Genomic DNA, 21,628 nt, shown 5'->3' on the forward strand with positions numbered 1-21,628 from the left:
TGCCTTACGCTTATCCAGGATTTTTATTTGGATTATCCAACCTACGTAGTTGTTTAATTGTTACAAATATAACATATAATATATTTTTTTTATATTTACTATATATATAAATGATTAAAATGGACTTAATTTCGGGGTTGAGACAAGGTGATCCTTTATCTATGATTCTTTTTAATATAGTAGTGAATATGCTTGTTGTTTCAATTAAACGGGCAAAGGAAAATGAACAGGTAGTAGGTGTTGTTCCTCATCTTATTAAGGATGATTTATCTATTTTGCAATGCACAGATGAAACTTTAATTTTTATGGACCATGATATTAACAAAGCGAAAAATATGAATTGATCTTAAATGTCTTTGCTCAATTGTCTGGACTAAAAATTAATTATGATAAAAGTGAACTTTTTTGTTTTGGAGAGGCTAAGGTCAATGAGAATTTCTATTCTAATTTGTTTGGTTGTAAGTTAGGCAATCTCCCTATAAGGTATCTTGGAATTTCAGTGCATTTAAGAAAATTAAGGAATTCTGATTGGAAACATATCGAGGAAAGAATGGAGAAAAACTTAGTAGCTGGAAAGGAAAGTTGTTATCAGTAGGCGGGAGGATGGTGTTGATTAATTCTATTCTTTCAAGTTTAGTTATGTTTATGGCATCATTTTTTGAGATCCAAAAGGAGTTCTTCAAAAAATGGATTTTTATAGATCTCGTTTCTTTTGACAAAATGACAGTGATAAGAAAAAATACAGGCTAGCTAGATAGAACTTGGTATGTCAACCAAAGGAACAAGGGGGTTTAGGAATACATAACTTAGAAATACAAAATAGATGTCTGTTGAGTAAGTGGCTTTTTAGACTTATTAATGAGGATGGCATTTGGCAAAACTTACTCAGACAAAAGTATTTTAAAAATCAAATAATAATAGGTGTGGTAAAAAAAACCATTGATTCTCATTTCTGGTCAGGTCTTATGAAAGTGAATGACTCTTTCCTTGCTTTGGGATCTTTTGTTGTCAATAATGGCTCACAAGTTAGATTTTGGGAGGATACATGGATTGGAAATAGACCTTTAAAAAATCAGTATCCATCTTTATATAATATCGTTCGGAAGAAAATGATCGTATTGCAACTGTTATGTCAACTATTCTCTTAAATGTATCTTTTCGAAGATCTTTGTTTAATTGTGGTATAACTTAGTTGCAAGAATTGTACATGTCAATTTGAACAATAAAACTGATGTGTTTAGATGGAATCTGCATTAAAATAGAAAATTTTTGGTTCACTCTATGTATTCTGCCTTAATAAACAATGGTTATTCTTCTAGGAATAAAGGCATGTGGAAGTTGAAATTACCTCTTAAGATAAAAGTATTTTTATGGTACTTATTTAAGGGGTAGTTTTGATAAAAGACAACTTAGCTAAGAGAAACTGGGATGGTAGTTTGAAGTGTTGTTTTTGTGTGCACAATTATACCAAATTTATATGGAATGTGTTTTTATATCTTTAGGGTTAAGAGCACCATATAATTTTGACGATTTAGGAGGGAACTGGTGGAGTGGAAAGAGTGTAGAGATTAAAAATCTGATGTTAATAGGAACATATGCAATTTGCTGAGCTCTTTGCTAAGCAGAAATGAGGTGGTTTTTGATAAATCCTTTCCAAAATCATATTTGTGGGTCTTTTCAGAGTGACGTATTTGCTGCGGTGGTGGGCACCTACAAAAGCACGAAGAGAACAAAGAATCTATCTATTGCGTATCAGAAGTTGGAGATTTTGACTATGCAAGTGTTTGAGCACTTTGGCTGAAAATTTAGCAATAGAATTGAATAATGCTTTACTCTAAAAATCCTCGTTGTTTCTCTCTTACTTGATGGATTTTTAAGCTTTATGTATGGGCCAAATTAAATTTTGTAATAAGTAGTTATAGCCTCTTTAAAATTAAGGCTGGTTTCTTTATCCATTATCTTAAAAAATATATATACACACACTTAAGTTAAGATTTTTTGGGTGGTTCCAGGACCACCGGGACCACCCTTTTTCTCCGCCACGGTCTCTCGAAACTCGGCATACCCTGGATCAATCAGGTTGAGCCTGTAGATTCACACGCATCAACATGGCCCAATCGTTGACGTTCGTCCAAGTTAGAGTCGGGTAGCGCAGCTGCACAGCAGCCTCTCTCTCTCAGCACCTGCTGCAAAACAACCACACCAGCACCGCTACCACCACCACTGCCATGTCAGGAGCTCAGCTTGGCAGGCAGCACATGCATGGACTAGTGGGCTAGTTCAGGAGCCACCAAAGCTTCGCCCCCAAAGGAGTCCAAGTGGAGAGGTACAAAACATCAAGAGCTGCACATCCAGAAGCGATGATTATTAACAAGGGTTGACTGACTTAATGAATGTGCTTGAGGTAAATAATTAACAAGATAATTTAAGCTGTAGAGACTTAATAAGGTAAGGAATCGTATAGGAGACGGCACAAGTTTAATTTATAGTAATACAGTAAACACCAATGACTTAACAGGGTAAGGGCAATCTGAATATGGCACATGTTGCCATATGAGGAAGGTAATATCAAAACATCGCAGCACTATAAAATTATGCTCTAGAACTTCTTAACCAAATTATAAAACATACAATATTAATGATACATAGGTTCATTTATCGGTGAACCAAATTTGGAAATGGTCCATATGTAAGAATGGAATGATTGAGCTGGTAGCTTAACGACTTGATTTCTGGCTTGCATGAGCACGTAATAATCTTGATTTGCATTTCATAAGTTTATGATTAATCTGAGATTGCGAAGGTGTAGGTTTGCACTTTACAATACAAAATGTTTAACGATCTTGCTATTAATCAATTGATTGAAATTTGAAAATCCAAAAATGGATTTTCCTAGCTGTTGGATTGTGATCCATTGGTTAGGGTGTCATCATCAACCTTGGACTAGAGCATGTAGTAGGAAAGGAGGTAGAAGAAAACAACGATGGTGACGAGGACAGTGGCAGTGACCACGAACATTGGCAGAAAACTTACAGATTAGGGTAACGGAGTTGAAGACGATGGGAGAGGGGTAGGAGGGTGGTGGGCCAGCGTTAGATGCAAGGACATTAGATCTATAATGATTAGGAGGTGGGGATGGTGGAGGCATATGAGCAACTAGAGTGAGGGAAGAACGGCGGGGCACATGCACACCACTTGGATTAGGAAGAGCTGCACATCTAGAAGGGAGAAAAAAGGCAGGCAACGATGGCTTAGGCCACAGCAGCAGCGACCTCTGGCTCAGGCTTGAACCTTGTCGATCTCTCTCCTATCTTCCTTCTTCCTAGCTAGTTCTAGATGCTTCTAGCACCCTCTGAATTGTCCTTTATGTATAATTATTCAGTACTACTTTGTCTTTGTATAGGTACCAATTATCTCCATTGTTTTCATGATAGCTATCATCTCATTGGATGTTTTGCTCTTTTTCTTTTTTTGATGTTCTAACAAGCACATTATAGGACTATTTCATGCAGTCGATTCAGACAAAAATCAACATTGTTATATTACTCATTCAAGAGATTCATACAGTGGTTTGATTGGTCACGCACACTATTCTCAATTGAATTTACATGGTGGCAACAAGAAGACATTGATTATAAGAGTGCTCCTTTTATATTTTATATTGTTCATTCCAACGAGCAGTCCCTGTTTGTATGTTTTCTACTTTCTTAATTGAGACTTTGTTTATCCTCCATTTATGTAGCAGGGTTTATCCAGGTTTGATATCCATTGATTATGCCTGGTGTTGATATGTGATGTTGGATGAATTATTCAATTTTCATTACTGATCGCGAGAATATTGTACGACACATGTTAGGTTGTTTACCCTTTTATGGAATAAATCTTTGCTGATTATGAGAAAATATTATAATGAAATCAGGATGGACTAATTTTTTTTCAGAACAAAATGCAGGTTGGAATAATTTGTGCCTTCCATTTCTGCATGAAATAGGAAAGTTGCCCAGGCAAAGGAAGCGTGCATGTCATTCTTTTGATCGAGGGCTTGGCAAAGGAAGCATAACAATCCCCGAGGGCTATCAATGAATGCTTAAATCATGCAGGCCTTTCTTTGGATTGAGGGGAATTGAGGAACTAATACAGGCCATGAGAGAGGCACCTTACTTTGATTTATTTTTTGCAACAATTACATGTACTAATCTTTTTTGAGAACTACATGTACTAATCTTGAGGTCATGTTGCAATCCTAGCAATATTAAGCTGTCTTTTGATGGCCAACCTCTACTACATTTTGATTTGCAAATGTTGTTCATGCAGTAACTATATGTGATAAGTACCAATTAACATGAATAATGCCATAGGTTTATCCTAACAAAAAAGAGGTGATCATTTCACTACCGGATGGTAGCGCGCAAAGAGCGTGTTCCACGCTAGTACCATAAAAAGAAGACAAATAAAAGATCTACGTACTCCCTCTGTCCTAAAATAAACCAATCTTTCACTTTTTATCTATAATTTTTGACTCTTCGTCTTATTCAATTTTTTTTGTGATTGATATTTTTGTTTTTATTAGATGATAAATCATGAATAGTATTTTACGTGTGACTAATTTTTTTCTAATTTCCTGAAAAATTTTCAAATAAGGCGGATGGTCAAACGATGGACACAAAAACCGAAGAATTGGTCTTTTTTTTGGGACAAAGGGAGTAGTTCACTGTGTGGGTAGATATTAATCGCTATAAATTGCACAGAAAATAATTTGAAATAAATGAAAAGTTGTTAGAAAATGCAATTCAACTTCAAATAATCATGTTCAATCTGCCTAGCACGGGAATTCAGGTCACTTTTAAATATCCACACCAGGTGTGTAAGCCTAATGGCCTATGCTCGTTGCACGACTGCACCTGTTCTAAGTTTAGTATACAGGACAACACAGCTTCACTTACTTGTAAATCTTATCTTAGTTTCCCATTCGGTCTGAATTTGTATACCGTGATGTCAATGTTCAGAACACCAAGTATAAAGGTCATGCATCAAATTATCATGGCTGCGGAGGAATCAATATGTTCGAGAGATTCAGGGTCCCCGTCAACTGTGATAATGCTGGTATCAGGGAGGTCAAGGAAGCAGAAGAGGCTGCAAGGGAGGTGACATGGATCCATCCAAACATCCGTCAGAGGCGAGCTGGGCGACAAGGAGAGGATCACTGGAGAGGTCATGCTGGGAATCTCCGACGCCACTGCCGAGACCATGATGGAAACTGGGGATAGGGACGACGACATCATCTTAGATCATGTCAGCATCACACAATAAGCAGAGCTGTAGTATCTGCCTACTCTAAGTCACGCATGAAAAATAAACTGCATTTCGAAGCTATGTGTATTTGTTAAAATTTCATTCCATTTCGAAGCTATGCCTATTTAATCATGTTTGGTTTTAGGAATGGACAGTAATCTAGAGCCTGTACATAATATTCAGGCATAGGAGTGGGAAAAACCTGACGTAATGTGTCTGTAATATGTTGGTCTGGTTAAGTAGCTTTCACCACATTTAATAGCAAAAATGCTAGTTTATTGCAAATGCAAATACATTGATAATCCAATGCTACTACTATTTGACTATGATAAATTATAATAGTTGGCACCTCTTGGTCATGACAATGAAGCTTTGGAGAGAAAAAAAATGTACAGCCTGTGATGATAACCTGTAGTGAGCTCTCTGATGTCATTCTGGAAATCTTGTTAGTATTCGGTCTCGTATCTCGGCAAATGTCTTCACATCCTCTCCCCGTAGCCTAAAAATGGTGGCAAGATCATAATGGCATTAATAAGAAATCAGTCACATGAAGTAAGGTATCTACACAGTTGCAATGCATAGTGAAAGGAATGAAATGGGGAAAGATAATGCATACCAGCACTCAAGCCCTATAGCCTTAGCACCAGCCTTGTCTGCAGTTTCATCATCTCCGACATGTACTGCCTTGCCAGCCTCCACACCCATTTGATCTAAAGAATAGAAATCCGGCCACTTTGAGTTGTACTGAAAAAACAAAAACTTAGCTCATAAACTAAATGCTATTATGTACCTAATGCTATTTTGAAGATCTCTGGAGCAGGTTTCTCATGGCCAACCTCTGATGATACATCAATGGCATCAAACCTGGACAGCTCAAGATCTGTTAGCATATGACCATTACTCAAAATTTTCGTAACAGCAAGGTATTTTGAAAAGGCAATGTTATATGCACTTACATTTCTGAGACATGGAGGTCCTTAAGTAATTTGCGTGAGTGTTGAAGTTAGATATCACAGCCAGCTTAACTGAAATTTGCAGACAAAAAAGTGTCAGATAAGGGTTTTAAGGCACAGAGCCATAAGTTAATATTGGGAACTGAAAAAGGAAGAATATACATGAATCAACGACATCCAGCATTCTTTAAATCATGCAGCATTTCATAAGCCCCAGCAGGCAGACGCCACGCATCTCCATAAGCATAATACTGACAGATAGAGCAATTCCAACTAAAGGTCACATGGTAAAAATACGACTCAAACAATGGATCAATAAATGAAAAAATGTTGATTTCTCTTTGACTCTTAGTTACAACTTAAAAGGCACTGATCTTCAACTTCAAAAACATCTGTTCATTATCAACAGCGGACTCTTAATTCTAAGTAGACCAGGGAATATGTACTCAGTGGTCACCCAATATCAACTATAAAGATTGTTTATCTGGATAATAGTTCTCTGACAGCATATCCATAATACTGTTCATTCTCTCCATTTTCTCAGTCACAAGGTTATGTTTGAAAAAAAAAAAAGGAAAGCTTATCTATACTACTTTAAATGTCTCTAGTGGTGGTAGCAATAAATCTTCCACCCCACTGTTTTCTACGGTTCTTTTGCAAATTAACCCATGGTATTTCCTGATATTATGAAATAATCCATATTTGGTTTAAACAAGTGATATTAGTATAATTGATAAAAAATTCCTATAATATTTTGTAATACGTTTCCATAGCAAAGCTAGGTATTTTGCTAGTAATGTTATGAAAAATGGTCTGCGCCTTTCTTCAGAAGACAAAATATCGAAAACTATTTCAGGATGAACTCTCATCAACCTTGAGTAACCTTCAGCAAAGCAATCATCTAATGACCAAAACAATTTCCTAATCCTTCTTTGAAACGGAGAGAATGAAAACAAAGCATTCATCCTTAGCAAGTTACAATTAAGCACTCCGCACGAGATACCTGATATACTTCTTCGAAATAGTCATTGTTGGTGCAATCGGTTGCTTCTGCCACCACAATCCTCCAGAACGGCCGTCCATCCCCCTGAAACCCAAAACATCATCACCTCAGCAGCAAACTCACAGCAATTTCACGACTTACACAAGCAACATTGGTGCTCTCTGATCTGATGCGTCTCCATGGGACTATGTCTATTACCTGGTACCTGAGCGTCTTCGGCCATGGCGCCGAGAAGGCCCGCTTGAATCCCTCCATGATCTTCTCCTCGGGCTTACTCACACCTGGAGGATGACGCCAGTGCCGAACAGCACGAGGCCAGGCCACACGCCAAGTGTTCGACGAAATGCCCGCCGTAAGCGCAAGAACCGAAGCGAAGGTGATTGAGTGGGAGGGGATACAAGTCCGAACCGTATCGCCGGCCGAGGGACGCATAGGTCTCGCCGACCGGCCGCGCCAGCTGCAGCAGCGTGCCCCCGGCGTCGAGCAGCAGCCCGCCGTACGCCGGAGACGACCCGCGCCCTCCCACCGCGACCGCGGCCGCGCTGACGCGCCGCATCCCGGAGGAGCGGGAGGAGAAGGAGCGGCGGGTGGCGGCGAGGCGCGGCGCCGGCGGTTGCGGCCGCAGGAGGAGGAGGGGGAGCGGGCAGCGCGCCGCCGCCGCGGCGGGGGCGAGCATCTCGACACGCGCTCGCGGCTCGCCGGCGAGAGAGGGAGAGCCCGAATCTCAAAGCACGGGAGAGGTGTATTTTGGCTGAATTGATTGCATTTCGACCCTTTTTAGAAATTTGTTTTTACAATTAGACCCCTTAAAAACCTCAACCTATTATAGAAGAGAATTGCGCTTTTGACCCCGTTTTATAGCCTAACTACCAATTTAACCCTGTTTTACTAACTTTGTTTATTTGACCCTATACCGTTAAACACAGGCAACGTGTTAACTTAGGTCAAAAAATGATTATCCTGCTCTTGCTTATTTGACTCTACTTTCCAAAAGTTTTTGCTACATTGACCTCAATTTCATGAAAAATTAGTGCGCTTTGTGTATGGTTGGACAAATTTGTGTCAAATTGTTTTAATTTGTTTTTGACAAATTTGACAAACTATTTGATGAATTGAAAATATGAACAGTACTTCTAAAAAGTTTATTGAAATATCAAATTCTTCAAAGTTCAGTCAAAATGGAATAACATTTCATATTTGACTTAATTTATTTTGTTTGAGATAAATTTGAATCCGATTTGACAAATTTTTATTTTATTTTTTTAGAACTTTGGCAAATTCGATAAAGCTTTAATGAATTTAAAATAAGAACGAGCCTTTTAGAATTATTTCAAATTTCCCTTTTTCAATTTCAAATTTTTATTCCATTTTCTACGGAACAAATTTGAAATTAGATGAATTTAAAATATTTTTGATATGTTTGTTCGTATTTCAAATTCGTCTTGGTTCTAGAAATTTTGTCAAAGTTCTATCAAAATGGAATAAAATTTGTCAAACCAAAATCAAATTTGTTGCAAACCAAATATATTAAGTCAAATTTGTCGAGTCAAAACCATATACAAATACAAAGTACACTAATTTGCAACGAACATTAGGCGAAACTAACAAAAACCTTTTAAAAGTCAGATCAAATTAACAACAGCAAAAGTGAATTCTTTAACCTAAGGTACAGTTTCCTGTGCTTAACGGAATAGGTTAGATGGTGGATTCAGTTATGGAAAAAAGAGTTAAATGAGCAAAGTTGGCAAAAACAGGGTCAGATTGGTAGTTATGCTACAAAACAAGGCCCCATCATAGAACCAGGCAGGTGGGTCTAACATGGAGAGGGCCACACGAATACAGATTCTGTCTGACTGTATGTAAGCACAGGGAGAGATTTATAGATTCAGATGAAAAACCTACTTTTTAATAATATTTATGTTTTCTGTGTAAATAGGAGGAATCATTTTTTTTTCATCTCAGAATTAGAATCACTTTTTATAGTTTGGATTGGATTTTATTAATTCTCCGAAAAATCGAGGATTCTTAAAATCGAGAATGAGAATCCCTACGAAACAGGGCCAGGCTAGCCTAGCCTGACCATGTATTGGATTGGGCCCGGGTCTGAATATTGAAGCCTGAAAAAAGCTTTAAATTTTGTGAAAAGCCTAAAAAAAGTCATAGTCCAGCCTGAGAAATCCGGGGGTCTTTTTGGGTTTGGGGTTTGTTTTTTGTGAATTGTTGGCTTGGGTCTACATATTTTGTCTGGGCTTTTTTAGGCCCGGTCTGGGTTTTGAAGAGGTTAGCTTAGCTATAGCCAAACACATCCTAACGAAAAGGAGCAATAGGAGCATGAACTAGACCTGCCACCGGTAATTCATTACCCACCTCCAAACCCATACTCATCTCATTTGAGTTGGATATGGGTAAAGAAAAATTATCCACCGAGACTTTAGGTATGGAGAGGGTATTAACTATTTTACCCACTTTACTCGTATATATTTAGTATGTATAAACTCAGACCTAAAATTTTTAAACTCGCGTTTACACTATAGTTTTTTATTAAATTTGACTAAAATTTAGTGGAATGATTTATTATATATAAAAGCAATTTTGTATAAATTTTGATCAATTTGTACATGTGTGACTCAAATATTGTCTCACTATTCGCTGGTTACCCATAGCCATCGGTAATACCCATTTAGTTTGAGTATGGATATTTTATTTTAAAATAAGTATGGGTAAATTTGGGTATGGATATGGATTAACCAATATCCTCCCCAGTGGCAGGTTAGCAGGAACTGGCTGCAACCTTCAGTGACATGTAGGAGCCTACACAGTAACACAAGAACGACTATCGCAATCCTGTTAAATGTACACGCGAGTGCATTTTCGGTTCATCACTATGCCTGTTATAGAGGATGAACTAGCACACAGAACAAATTACAATCCAAAGATTTCAAATAGAACGGAAGGGATGATTTCTTTTGAATGTATTAAAAAAAATGAGACAATATATTTAACCGTCCCGTTTCAAATCTATAGAAATCCCTAGATGGATTCCAAAAGTGGGTAGTTATAGCTACACAAGTACAAAACCGTCATCTTGAAGAAAACACCCAGGAAACAGCCAGTGACATCTACCTCAGGATGCAAAGCAAACAGAAACTCCACACAGCACCATATGTTACCAGGATCTAGAGAGCAAAACTTAATTCAACAAAAAGTACGTATATAAATACAAAGGCCACTGTTCGCTTATGGTCAGGTTAAAGAATCCAAAAGAAAACTAATAATTATGCAAGATACCGGTACAGTTTCCTGTCTGTCCTGTCCCTCTCCAGGAACTCACGCTCTATTAGAGACTCAATTCTCTTCTTTATCACGACAGGGTTGGGCATGAAACGAGGCTGCAGCTGCTTCGTCACCTCTGTCACTATGCTGTTGTGATCTAGCACTCTTCTAGACTTCATGATTCTCACGATGGCTGCCTCGATCTGAGGCTTCCTGTCCTCCTCGACTCTCTGCCTGGTCTCCATCTTCTCTGGCTCGGACTCCTTTTGTGTTGCCACCGTGCCAATCTTCACCTTGAACAACTTGCTGGTGAACTTGTCGTTGACGTAGAAGTTGTCATCATCAGAGATGTCCCTGCTCATAGGGTCCTTTCGCAGAACATTCTTGCCCTTCACAAGAGCGAGAGACTGAAGGCAGCGCTTGAGGTCTGCAGCGGGTATCACCGTAGTCTGCTCAATATCACGGTAAGATAAACAGTCTGCTGAGTTAAACAGCATGAGAACACACATCTGGTAGGTTGACACGTTTAGCTCATGCTTGCTGCCATTCCCAAATACTGCTTTGATGTCGGCAGTACCCATGTTCGTTTGCCATGTCAGTCTCCTGCCATTGTGGGTACCAAGGTAGTAACCCCGAAACATCTCAGACACGCCGAGAATTTCAGGAGGAAGGTTGCAGGTGTTGCAAGGTTGTGTTGGCCAAGACCCAGTGGTGAGTATCTGGACAGATATGGTAGGTGCATCCCCCAAATCAGGAGTAGCACCATAAAATCCTTGTGTGGTATCATGAGAGGTCTTCAAATCATTGAACATGCCTTCCAATTTTGAAGTAAACTGATATCCACATTCGGTCTTGAGCTTCACAAGCATACTCCTCTCAGAATCATCAGATGCAGCCTTCCCAGAAAGAAGACGCTTTGCCAAGTGTTGTTTGTAGTATTTTTCAAACAAATCTTTCTCCTGCAAGTACCTAAACAGCATCATAACTTTATCCAGGACAGTCTCAACATCATCCTCATTGGACTCTTTCATTCCTTTACGCAGTTTGTCATCAACATACAGCGAGATGAACTCAGGGCATCTGTTGTTTAAGTTAATAAAATGCTCAAAGGAGGAATTCAGAGCATTTTGGAAACTCTTGTCGTTGCTAAAGGAAGTGGTAACAATACTGTCATATTTATCCTTTTCATTTAGAAGCCTCTGGACAAAATCAACAGGATCCTTCAGCCTCTCAGGATCTGTTACCATATTCTTCCCAGTTTCTTTAACATGCGAATTCATCACGGATTTAATTGTTGAGTGGCCATCAGGAACACGTTGAAACAAACTATACATCATGGTCAGGTCTTCATACCTGTCCTCAACAAGCATTTTGACAAGCCCTGAGTTCTCCATAAGAATCAACCTCTGCATGTGGTTTGCGAGCATCTCTTTCACCACAACAGCAGTTATCTTCTCATCAGTTTTGCCATCCATGTACTGTGAAACACGCTCTGCTTCTTCATCAAGCCGCTGCTGAGCCTTCTTAAGGTATTCACCACAAGAACAACACTCTATGAATCTTTGTGACTCACCACTGTAAAAACTAGCAGACACTTCAAGGAAGGGCTTTTCAAAATCATCCTGATAAACAGAAGAACCTAGATCCATCAACATTTTAGTCGTACTCCTCATCAAGGATCTATTTATCACTTCACCAGTTCTCTCTCTATGTATGAGATCAAGAAGTGTGTCAAGCAACCTTCCATGAATCTTAGGAGACCGAACAATGGTATCTCTCCAAAGATCCAAGCCAAGATCAAATACAGGTGTCTTCTTATTGGTGGGAATAAAAACCCTGTCCATGTACATCAGGATATCTCTGATCATCTGCAATGCCTTATTGTGATCATCCCACTTCCTCTGCAACTCTTCCAAGAAGAGACCACCTTGAGCAGCCTCTATTGATATGCGCATTTCTTGCAGGTGCTCTGCCATGTTTTTCATCAGTTTGTCATAGAGCTTTGGACCATGTTTGTGAAGCACCAAATTATAAGCAGTCCTGCCAAAATGTAAGGACAATATTATGTTCTGGTCGCAAGAAGGCTAGTGGTTTCAAACAAGTAAAGTAATTTTGTGCCATGAAAGGCTAGTAGCTCATCTGAGACACGATAACTTGAAAGCCCAATAATATTAACGAAGGTATTCCCAGGAAAAAAACAATTCAGAGATAGCACATCGCTAAAGGGCAAACAGGGGGGTTGTCCTTTGGTTCTGTCTTAAAACTCTATTCATTGTACCTTTGTTAAGAGTATAGAATGATGCAAGGCCCATAACAGCAGCTACAGAGTTCTGTTGGACAAACAATTGGTACTTCAGTAATCCAGTTTCTATATTATAGATGCACCATGTACAGGAATAGTAAAAACCAATGCTTGCCATTGTAAAATAGAGTTCTCATGAAAGGAAAATAATAATTTTCCACTGAAAAAAAATAACGAATATAAAGAAGAGAAACTTTCATAAGTATTTTGACTTTTTGAGACATTGTTTAGCTCATCTTGTTTCAAGGGGACAAGGACTTGTTTTTCCAGTCGCAAACAGATCCATAACATAGAGCATGCAAACTCCAGTGACGAGAATTGACCTGAGACGGATTTCCCTAGAGGTAGTGAGTATGATTAATTGATTACATGTAAGCTGCTTCAAAGTTCTTCAAAAATTAAAGCTTGTAGAATCAATGGTATTTTCCTTCTAATACAAGGGTGCATTTGTCACTTCCTGAAACACATCTTACATGTGGTTTGCAACATTAATTGCTTGATAGCATGGTATACCAAAAACAACCATGAGCCCGAAAATGCAACAGGAATTAAGAACCCATTGCACTTAAGTCTATGGAGCACAGCAAAGTATGAGGAACCAAGAGGTCCATTAGTAAACTAACATATGCAACCTTTCGAACTTCTGTACCAACTACAAAGTTAAGTATTTAAGACCTATATAAAGAAAGTAATTAACTGCACATGATTTTCTTGTGTCTGACAAACTTATCTTACTAAACATAATGATGAGTTACTTCTATAGCAATATGAAAGCATATATTATTATTAGACTAAGCTTCCAGTCCCGCATTGAATCTAGGAGCTGTCCTAAAATCCACCCTAGTAATCAAAAAACTATATTTTTCATGTCCATATAACAAATCGTGAATCTAGGGGCTGCCCTAAAAATCCATCCTAATAATCAAAAGAATTATTTTTTCCGAAGGAACTATGTATTCCAAAATATTCACATATCGCCATCTCTGCATTGTGTAATCCCGCACAACTAAATCCACAAAACCACAAAACTAACGAACTAGACATTCCTTTCCAGATGAATCGAACCCTCGCGCTATTTCCTCAATCAGCTAGGCCCTGTACGCCACGATCATACACCCCGCCGCCACTGCAAAAAAATTCGAGCATTAGGAGGGGGGACGCGAACCTGTAGAGCTCCTCGAAGGAGAGGCCGCTGGCGTTGTGGTTGTAGATCTCGCGGATGGCGTCCTCCAGCTTCCTCCACCCCTTCTCGAAGAACTTGGGGTCCGTCTCCACCCGGTGCCTGAACGGCTCGATCCTCTGCGGCCGCTTCTTCTGCGAACTCATCTCCACCCCCTGTTCCTCCGCCTCCGCCGCACGGGCGGGCGCGGGTGCTCCGGCGAGGCCGCTACTGCGGATTCAGGCGAGGCTAGGGTTTCGTCTCGCGGACATTGGGGCGACGGAGAGTCGAGAGGGAGAGAGAGAGGAGTTTCTCGACGATTTTATTATTATATATATCTATATAAACTACTATCTTCGATCTCCATCACATAATAATTAACCATTCGTCTTTTTTATATTTTTTTATTAATATTTTTATTACTACTATATGATAAAATATGAATAATACTTTATACGTAACTAATTTTTTATACGTAACTAATTTTTTAAGTTTTTTACAAATTTTTTAAATAAGATGATTGATCAAACGTTAGGTATAGAAAAATAAAAAATAAGTTTACTGTGAGACGGAGTAACTGGAAACTATCCTCTCTGTCCCTATCTCATAGTCTGTATCATATAAAAATCATTGCTTTTAAAAAAATATAAAACGATAAAGTTTCTTAACTAATTTTTTTACGGGTCTTTACGGGAGATCATTTATTTTTGTCTATATGTAGAGTTTATTACGGTTATATAGATCTGTTACAATGCATGTTATATAGTTTAGATCCGGCTTGGTTTGTCCGGTTTGTTTGGGGACGTTCGAGGGATTATAATTCCAAATTATCGCTCGGTTTTATGTTTGATTCAAATTTAAGTCCATTACTACTATACATTAAGTAACGGAGTTCTCTGTGTCAAAATATCCAAACGCGTATGGGCAAATAATATAGTGTTTTTATTTTTATAGATAGTGCATAATTACGTTGGAGATCATGTTATCTGAGCCAACAATTATTATTGGCAAAAAAACTTTACAAACATATCAAATTTTAAGACAGTGGTGTAAAATCAACTATTAACATTTACCTGTATCTAAACTAATTCACATGTTTCGTCTTTCTAACCGTTATTACTTAGTAGATAAATTGATATCCTAATATAAAAACTTGCGTCCTCGTATCTTCGCTTCTGTTTATACATATAAACTAAATCTTGAATTTTTAACCTTAATTTTAGAATTTATTCATTATTGTTTATTTTTCAGTCTTGAGTTCTTATATCCAAATTATTTTTTATTTATAAATATGTCATTTATTTTTTTCCCGATAAGTCAAACAATGACCCTCTTAGTTGATGGGTGTATTGTAGTAGTATAGCTTACTAGGGGTCATCTTTTTGGCTTTTTAAAGAAAAAACCATAAGACATATTTACAAATAGAAAATAATTTGTTAATAAATTTGTATATATGTGTTCATAGCGATCTAAAGTTAAGGCTGAAAAATAAACTACTATAAAAAAATCCTAAAAATCAACTCCAAATTTAAGGTTAAAAATTCAAATTATGACTTATAAATATAATCAAAAGCCAAAAGATAAGGGTGATAAAGTTGAATATCTTTGTACATTTAACTTCTGCAAGAGGGCGCTTTTAAATACAACTAAGATCTAGACGTTTTGATGTGATAAGCCAGTGAGATAATGCTCTTAAGTGCAGGTACTATACATACTCTCTCTGTCCTATAATAACTTCATTTTCCAGATTTTAGATATAATGTTTTGACTCTTCGTCTTATTTAAAGTTTTTTTGTGATTCGTATTTTTATTGTTACTAGATGATAAAATATTAATAGTACTTTATGCATGAATAATTTTTTTAACTTTTTATATAAATTTTTCAAATAAGATGAATGGTCAGACACAGAAATCAAAAAATAAAATTATTATCAAAGATAGTATTTTTTAGTGTTACCGGGCATGTCAGCAAAACAGACACGTCAACTGCGTGGAACAGTTTTTCACATCCCATCCCATGTAGAAGTAGTTTTGAAAAATATATACTACATCAACAACATAAAAAAAAATGCAACATAACTAGAATTTGTTCCTGAGCATGAGAGGATGAGAGGGGTGCCTTGTTTAATGCTTTGTAGCTTTTGCAGATACTTGTCCCATTAACCTACAAGATGTTGTCCTTTGCTATATAAGTTCAGAAATTGTCTGCTCCATGATCCATATTCTCTATGTCATATGTGTGAAAAGTGACAGTATTGTTACGGGCCTTTTTATCAACATCATTTTGTCTGAAAATAGATTATTCAATTCTTGCCTCACCCTGTCACTATTTAAATTGTGAATACTGAAACACTTTTATATTCATAATCATATGGTGTAATAAGTTTTTCTTTATGTTTCTATGCGCATTTAACTACCATAAAAATAGACTTAACTTTGCCCATAATAAAGCTTACAAAATCAGAGTTTCTAGCCCCCTCCAGATGTGTCTATCTCTTCTCTACAAACGAAAGAATTGATTCAACGACATATCTTCCCGGTAGAAATCAACAATATAAATAATTTACGTATTTGTATATACTCTTCCATATAGTGATATACTCCAGCAGTTTCCAACATTTAAAATTTATCTTAACATATAACAACTTTTTACATGTATCAACTTATTTACGTATTTTCTTTACCTTTTTCCGGTTTACTCCCATTGCTCTGTCTAATTTCTTGTCTTAACCAATTACAATATTTTTTTTGTTTTATTATAATGCATGTGTTTTACTAAAGCTTATATTTGCATAGTTTCTCTGTCTCATGACAAATTAATCTAGTTGTACGTTTGAAATAAAGGGAGTCGTAGTTTCAGCTTCGAACAAATCATATATGGGTTTTTGTAAAAGTCTCGCAGTAAATGATCTAGATCCATGAAAGTGGCAACCAAGAAGAAGAATCAAAAGGGGAATAGAGATGAAGAATCAAATCTTTTGACGAAAATCCATGATGTGAGGGAGGAGGTGGCTATTACCCCAGTAAATGTTTGAGTATAAACTTTGGTGTGAAATAATAGATTCTCATATGCAAAGCTGACGAGGACATCTCCACTAACGATATAACTACGCCAAAATCCATAGACCGAACCAGCGTTACAAGAACCTATCACACGTTTTCATGCTCACAACTTAATTATCAAGCGAATATATTCTTGGAAATGCATAAGCATGATTTATTAATTTGGATACTAGTAAGTGCTTGTGATAATGTTATTGTGCTCACGAACAAAGGACAAGATGAAGAAAGATCGTCCCTGGCTCGACCTCTTGAACAGTGTCAGATTCAAAACAAGCATAGCCATTGATCCAGAAGTCCATTTGGGGCATATAAATACTTCATGAAAATATCTCAAAGTCTAGATTCAGCTTCATATCCATATTCCTCTCCAATCGGTCATAATTGCCAAAACATTATTAGGATGTTATGACCATTGATGCTACATCACTAGTTTTTAACCGTAGGTTCATGTATCAAGTTGAGTCCATTTGGACACATCATAGGGTTTGAGGATGACCCAATTTGTCCTACCTGTATATTTCCTTTAGCCATACAACAACTAGGGTTTTGTTTAGACCAAAATTTAGTTCCACTGTTTTTTTTTTCTGTGATCGGTTAGATTGTCGGTTTCCTTATTTCAAAACCCCACCTTTTGTTACTTTGTCGATTTAATTCTACATCTTTATTCTACAATTTGAGCTGCTTTTTCATCGTATTCATGCTATGCCTCGATTACAGCTAACTGTGCGTCTGTCAAGTTCACGATTGTCTTTGGAGTTGGTGTAACAATTGCTAATTGTCTTTAGAGTTGGTGTAACAATTGCTAATGTACAACATCCATGGACAATTGTAGTCAGATCACCAACGTCGCTCTGTTCAATCGATTATCATCTCATCGAAAAATTGAGACTCTGGTGCACATCAAGAGTAGACACAATTTGATGTATGTTAGATTTGCATGGAAACCTAGGCCCTGTCTTAGGAGGCTTAAGATTCTAGGGAGAAGTTAGCTGGCAAGAATTTGAATTTGAGAAAGCCAGATTTCTCTACTTCTGGACTTCTATCTTATTTTCTAACTTCTGCAATGGTAGATTCTTAAAATCTGAATGTTGTTTGGGAACTTTTTTTTTTAACAGTTAGAGATTCTATAGGAAGGTGCAACTGCCAAATCTCCCCCAAACAGGGCCCTAGATTCAGTGCACGTAAGACAGAATTCTCAGAACTCAGGGAAACCATAGGACACCAAACATCGTAAGCTGTGGACTTCAGACCAATCAGATTAACAAGAGTTCGTATGAAAATTGAACTATCCCCTCTAAAATTCCTAGAAAATTACCATTAAATTCCTACATCCAATAAAGCATCACAAACAACGGACATAACGCAGCACCAGCTAGCCACTGTGGAATGTGCTAGGAAAGACTGCCGTGTCTTGGTTCTGGCAATAAACCTATTGCAAAACACACGAAGGTAACAAGCCTAGCTACATTATGGCACATTATCAACTGAACATTCCTAACATCACATGTTCCTATCTCTGCAGTCAGGTAGACACCGGCATAACAGCACGTTACATGGAATCTATAGAAAAGCACACAGGCGCGCGGGAAAACTGAAAGAGCCAAATTGGTGTAAAAAGGAAAAATGAAAGGAAAAACAATTTACAAGTTGTATTCTTTTATCTATTGTCCAGCAAGCTTCGCAACCTCTGATGGACCCTCTAGCTTCGGAACCTCTGATGAGCCTTCTAGTTTTTTCAAACCGTCTTCACAGTAGTTACTAATATCAAAGTTGGTCACAGCATGGACACCACGAAGTTCAATCGCAGCTAGGTCATAAGCTTCAGCTGCCTCTATCTCCGTTTCTGAAAACTAAGCTAGGTCAATTGTTTGCTACAAACAGGCTCATGAAGGTTTCAAGTTATAAAAGGTAAATGATAAAAAGAAAAGGTTACTCACCAAAGGTGCCAAGATAGATGTCTTTGGTGTCTCTACTTTCTCCAATTCTACCAATCCGTGCTTGCCATCTACCATCCTTTCGCCTGTTTAGTCCAAGTGATTAAGTTGCAAAGTTGAGTAGAATATTCAGAGTACTTGGTCTAACATAATTGAAAAATTATTTCCTTTAATTGGAACTAAAGGGATACAATTATTCATGATTTAATTAAGACGACCAGATAGCAATGCAGAGAACAGCACCTTGTTACACCCCTATATGATGAAGTTCCTCTTGAGAAACAGCTGCTCTGCCTGTAAAAATCACCCAGAACAGTTACAACAATCATTACACAAAGATTGCCCATACAGCAATCATTCAATTTTATCTTCACTGACCTTCTTATGTACACCACAAATTCATCTTGAGTCATTGTCTTCATAAGCTCAATTTCTTTCTCATAATCAGAAATCTAGTGAAATAAAGGATCTTAATTCCAAAAAAAATGCCAGGTTCTCAAAATATCACAAATAAACAGACAATTCTTACATTGAAGTTAAGTTTGGTATTTAGCCCTGCACCCCAGTATTTAAGGGCTGCAAGGTCATGCGCCCTTGCAGCATTCTCTTCAGTAACATAGCTTCCTGATATGCCAAAAATGAAGATATAAGTAAACTTCATTTATGCTTCAAATGAATTCATTATGCGACTGCCATTTACCTAAGTACACTGAAGAATCATAATAGTAGCCAAAGGTGCCAGATCCCCCATGCACAACATACAAAGAAGGAACAGTTAAAGAAAGAAATAATGAAGGGAAAGTAAAGCATTACAAAGTGATAGTTTTTCATTGTAAGAACTTCTTCTGTATTGTCCCCTTAACCTTGATATGCTCACACCATGGTTATTTATCCAGATGAGCTGATTAAATTATTCATCAAGAGGGGGCTACAATTAAGCATTTCATTTCAGGAACACTTCAAATTCAATGCCCAGAGCTTATAGGAAGAAGCTAACAGTGCGATGTAGATGTCTAATGATATCCCTATCACCTAAGAAGGGAAAAAAACTTACACAAATCATTAATCTACTATCCTACATTAATCCAAGGGCTTCATGCGCTTTGATTTCCATATCTAAACATGTAATTTATCAATCCAAGCAGCACACTATGGTTCTGTTCTTTTCCTCTAGAAATTTTGGGTTATTTATTGGCATGCTTCCCAAGCACATAAATGGTGCATTTCGTGTAAAAAAAAATATACAAAAGTTCTTCATCTGACCTTTGTAAAGCCAAATTTTAACTTTGCAGTTAATTATGTCGTTTATACTCAAAATACTATCACAAAAATCAGATAATCCAAAAATCTGAAATCTTCAAGACTTTCAAATGGAACCTATGTAAGTAATATGATGTAGCTTCATTGACTCCTAATGTGAGTTAAAATTACAATACCACATTTTACATAGCAAATTTTACAACCACTCAACCCTCTTGGAAAGAATCCTATAGATTGATGTGTGCATTCACTCTTATTCCTTCAATTTCCTAATTCCTATGGGTTGAAAACTTGAAATTCCTCCAATTTTGGGACAGATGGAGTATCAGATAGCCTTATGTAAGCCTTACAACCATTACAAATCGTTTTCTACTGTTATTAATTAGCTGTTGTCAAGCCTGTAGCTAAAAACCTATGAAGAAATTGCAATTGGAATAACTCCTGCTGTTTCATATTGGCATGCTAGACAGCTAGAGATAGTTAACAAGTGTGTTTATGAGTTACGAGTTACGACACCTTCTCATGTTCCGAATCAAACAAAGGCAGGTGCTAATTTCATGGCTAGATAGTGACACCAAAAAGATGAAAGATGAAATCACTAGTCGCATACCATGCTTCCCCTTGCGCTTGCGGCCCTCGACCTGGCTGGTGTTGTCCCAGAGGTGAGCCTCGTATTTGCCGCTCCACTTCAACCTGCGCCAACCCAGCCCAACCCAAACCATGTCAGATCCAAGACACGAAGCAAGAGGAAACAGCACCGACCAGAGGGAGGGATTCTCATGCTCCCGAGACCTGGTGACGCCGTGGTACCGCGACGACCGCGGCGCGGCGTACTTGCGCATGGCCTCCGCCACCAGCTTCCCACCACCACCACCACCCGCCGCCGCCCTACCCTCATCCCCTCCCCCATCCGCGACGGCCTGCTGCTCATCGAGCGCCGCGATCTCCTCGCCCGCCCCGGGGCCAGGCGGGTCTGTGCCGCCAGCGCGCGGCTGCTGCTCCGGCTCCTCCCCCTCCTTGGGAGGCGGCGCGGGCTCCGAGGAGGCGGGGTGCACGGTGGCCATCGCCGCAGGTGGAAGCTTCGGGCCTCTTCGGGAATCTCCGAGTGCTCCGCCGCAAACCCTAGAGAAGGAGGAAGAGGGGTTACGCCGCGGCTCCGGCTCCAGCTCGACGACGAGCCACACGCAGGCCCGGCCCGGCCCACTCGGCTCGAACCTACATGGGCTTAAAGGCCCATGTTGGCCCACGCGTCAGCGAGTATAAATATACACAAGAAATGCATTTTCGGTTCACATGAGTATGCCTGTCGTTCGGCCGCGTTCGTCTATATTACATAATTAATTAATTATTAGTTATTAAAAAATATAAAATAGATTAATATAATTTTTT

The 21,628-nt window shown here is 38.3% G+C and overlaps 2 protein-coding genes, 1 long non-coding RNA gene and 1 pseudogene across 3 annotated transcripts; 1 reads left to right on the forward strand and 3 right to left on the reverse strand.

Annotated features, from left to right (window-relative positions):
* Nucleotides 1-3,082: 3,082 nt before the first annotated feature.
* LOC107304754 lies at nt 3,083-4,329 on the forward strand. The gene is made up of 3 exons (XR_001550781.2): nt 3,083-3,294; nt 3,746-3,856; nt 3,953-4,329. It is a non-coding gene; the product is annotated as an uncharacterized LOC107304754 (long non-coding RNA).
* A 1,163-nt stretch (nt 4,330-5,492) lies between these two features.
* On the reverse strand, nt 5,493-7,924 carry LOC102709672 (annotated as a pseudogene).
* A 2,490-nt stretch (nt 7,925-10,414) lies between these two features.
* Nucleotides 10,415-14,291, reverse strand: LOC102703885 (cullin-3A-like). The gene is made up of 2 exons (XM_006659108.2): nt 13,989-14,291; nt 10,415-12,561 (listed from the first exon to the last, which is right to left on the reverse strand). Exons 1-2 carry the CDS (start codon nt 14,147-14,149, stop codon nt 10,524-10,526), a joined length of 2,199 nt encoding a protein of 732 aa, XP_006659171.1. The 5' UTR covers nt 14,150-14,291; the 3' UTR covers nt 10,415-10,523.
* Nucleotides 14,292-18,269: 3,978 nt separating this feature from the next.
* LOC102704164 (AP2-like ethylene-responsive transcription factor PLT2) lies at nt 18,270-21,359 on the reverse strand. The gene is made up of 8 exons (XM_006659109.3): nt 21,032-21,359; nt 20,850-20,932; nt 19,680-19,688; nt 19,509-19,603; nt 19,358-19,431; nt 19,223-19,273; nt 18,983-19,065; nt 18,270-18,888 (listed from the first exon to the last, which is right to left on the reverse strand). Exons 1-8 carry the CDS (start codon nt 21,301-21,303, stop codon nt 18,707-18,709), a joined length of 849 nt encoding a protein of 282 aa, XP_006659172.1. The 5' UTR covers nt 21,304-21,359; the 3' UTR covers nt 18,270-18,706.
* Nucleotides 21,360-21,628: the final 269 nt, after the last annotated feature.

This window comes from Oryza brachyantha, chromosome 8, assembly GCF_000231095.2.
Source record: "Oryza brachyantha chromosome 8, ObraRS2, whole genome shotgun sequence".
Classification (NCBI taxonomy): domain Eukaryota; kingdom Viridiplantae; phylum Streptophyta; class Magnoliopsida; order Poales; family Poaceae; genus Oryza; species Oryza brachyantha.

Excerpts from the sequence above, each read along its gene's own strand:
- LOC102703885 (XM_006659108.2), bottom strand. The coding sequence starts at position 14,149 with ATGAGTTCGCAGAAGAAGCGGCCGCAGAGGATCGAGCCGTTCAGGCAC. Across the intron at positions 12,562-13,988 it reads TCCTTCGAGGAGCTCTACAG|GACTGCTTATAATTTGGTGC; the intron begins GTTCGCGTCCCC and ends ACATTTTGGCAG.
- LOC102704164 (XM_006659109.3), bottom strand. The coding sequence starts at position 21,303 with ATGGCCACCGTGCACCCCGCCTCCTCGGAGCCCGCGCCGCCTCCCAAG. Across the intron at positions 19,432-19,508 it reads ATACCAAACTTAACTTCAAT|ATTTCTGATTATGAGAAAGA; the intron begins GTAAGAATTGTC and ends TTATTTCACTAG. Across the intron at positions 18,889-18,982 it reads CATCTATCTTGGCACCTTTG|AAACGGAGATAGAGGCAGCT; the intron begins GTGAGTAACCTT and ends CTTAGTTTTCAG.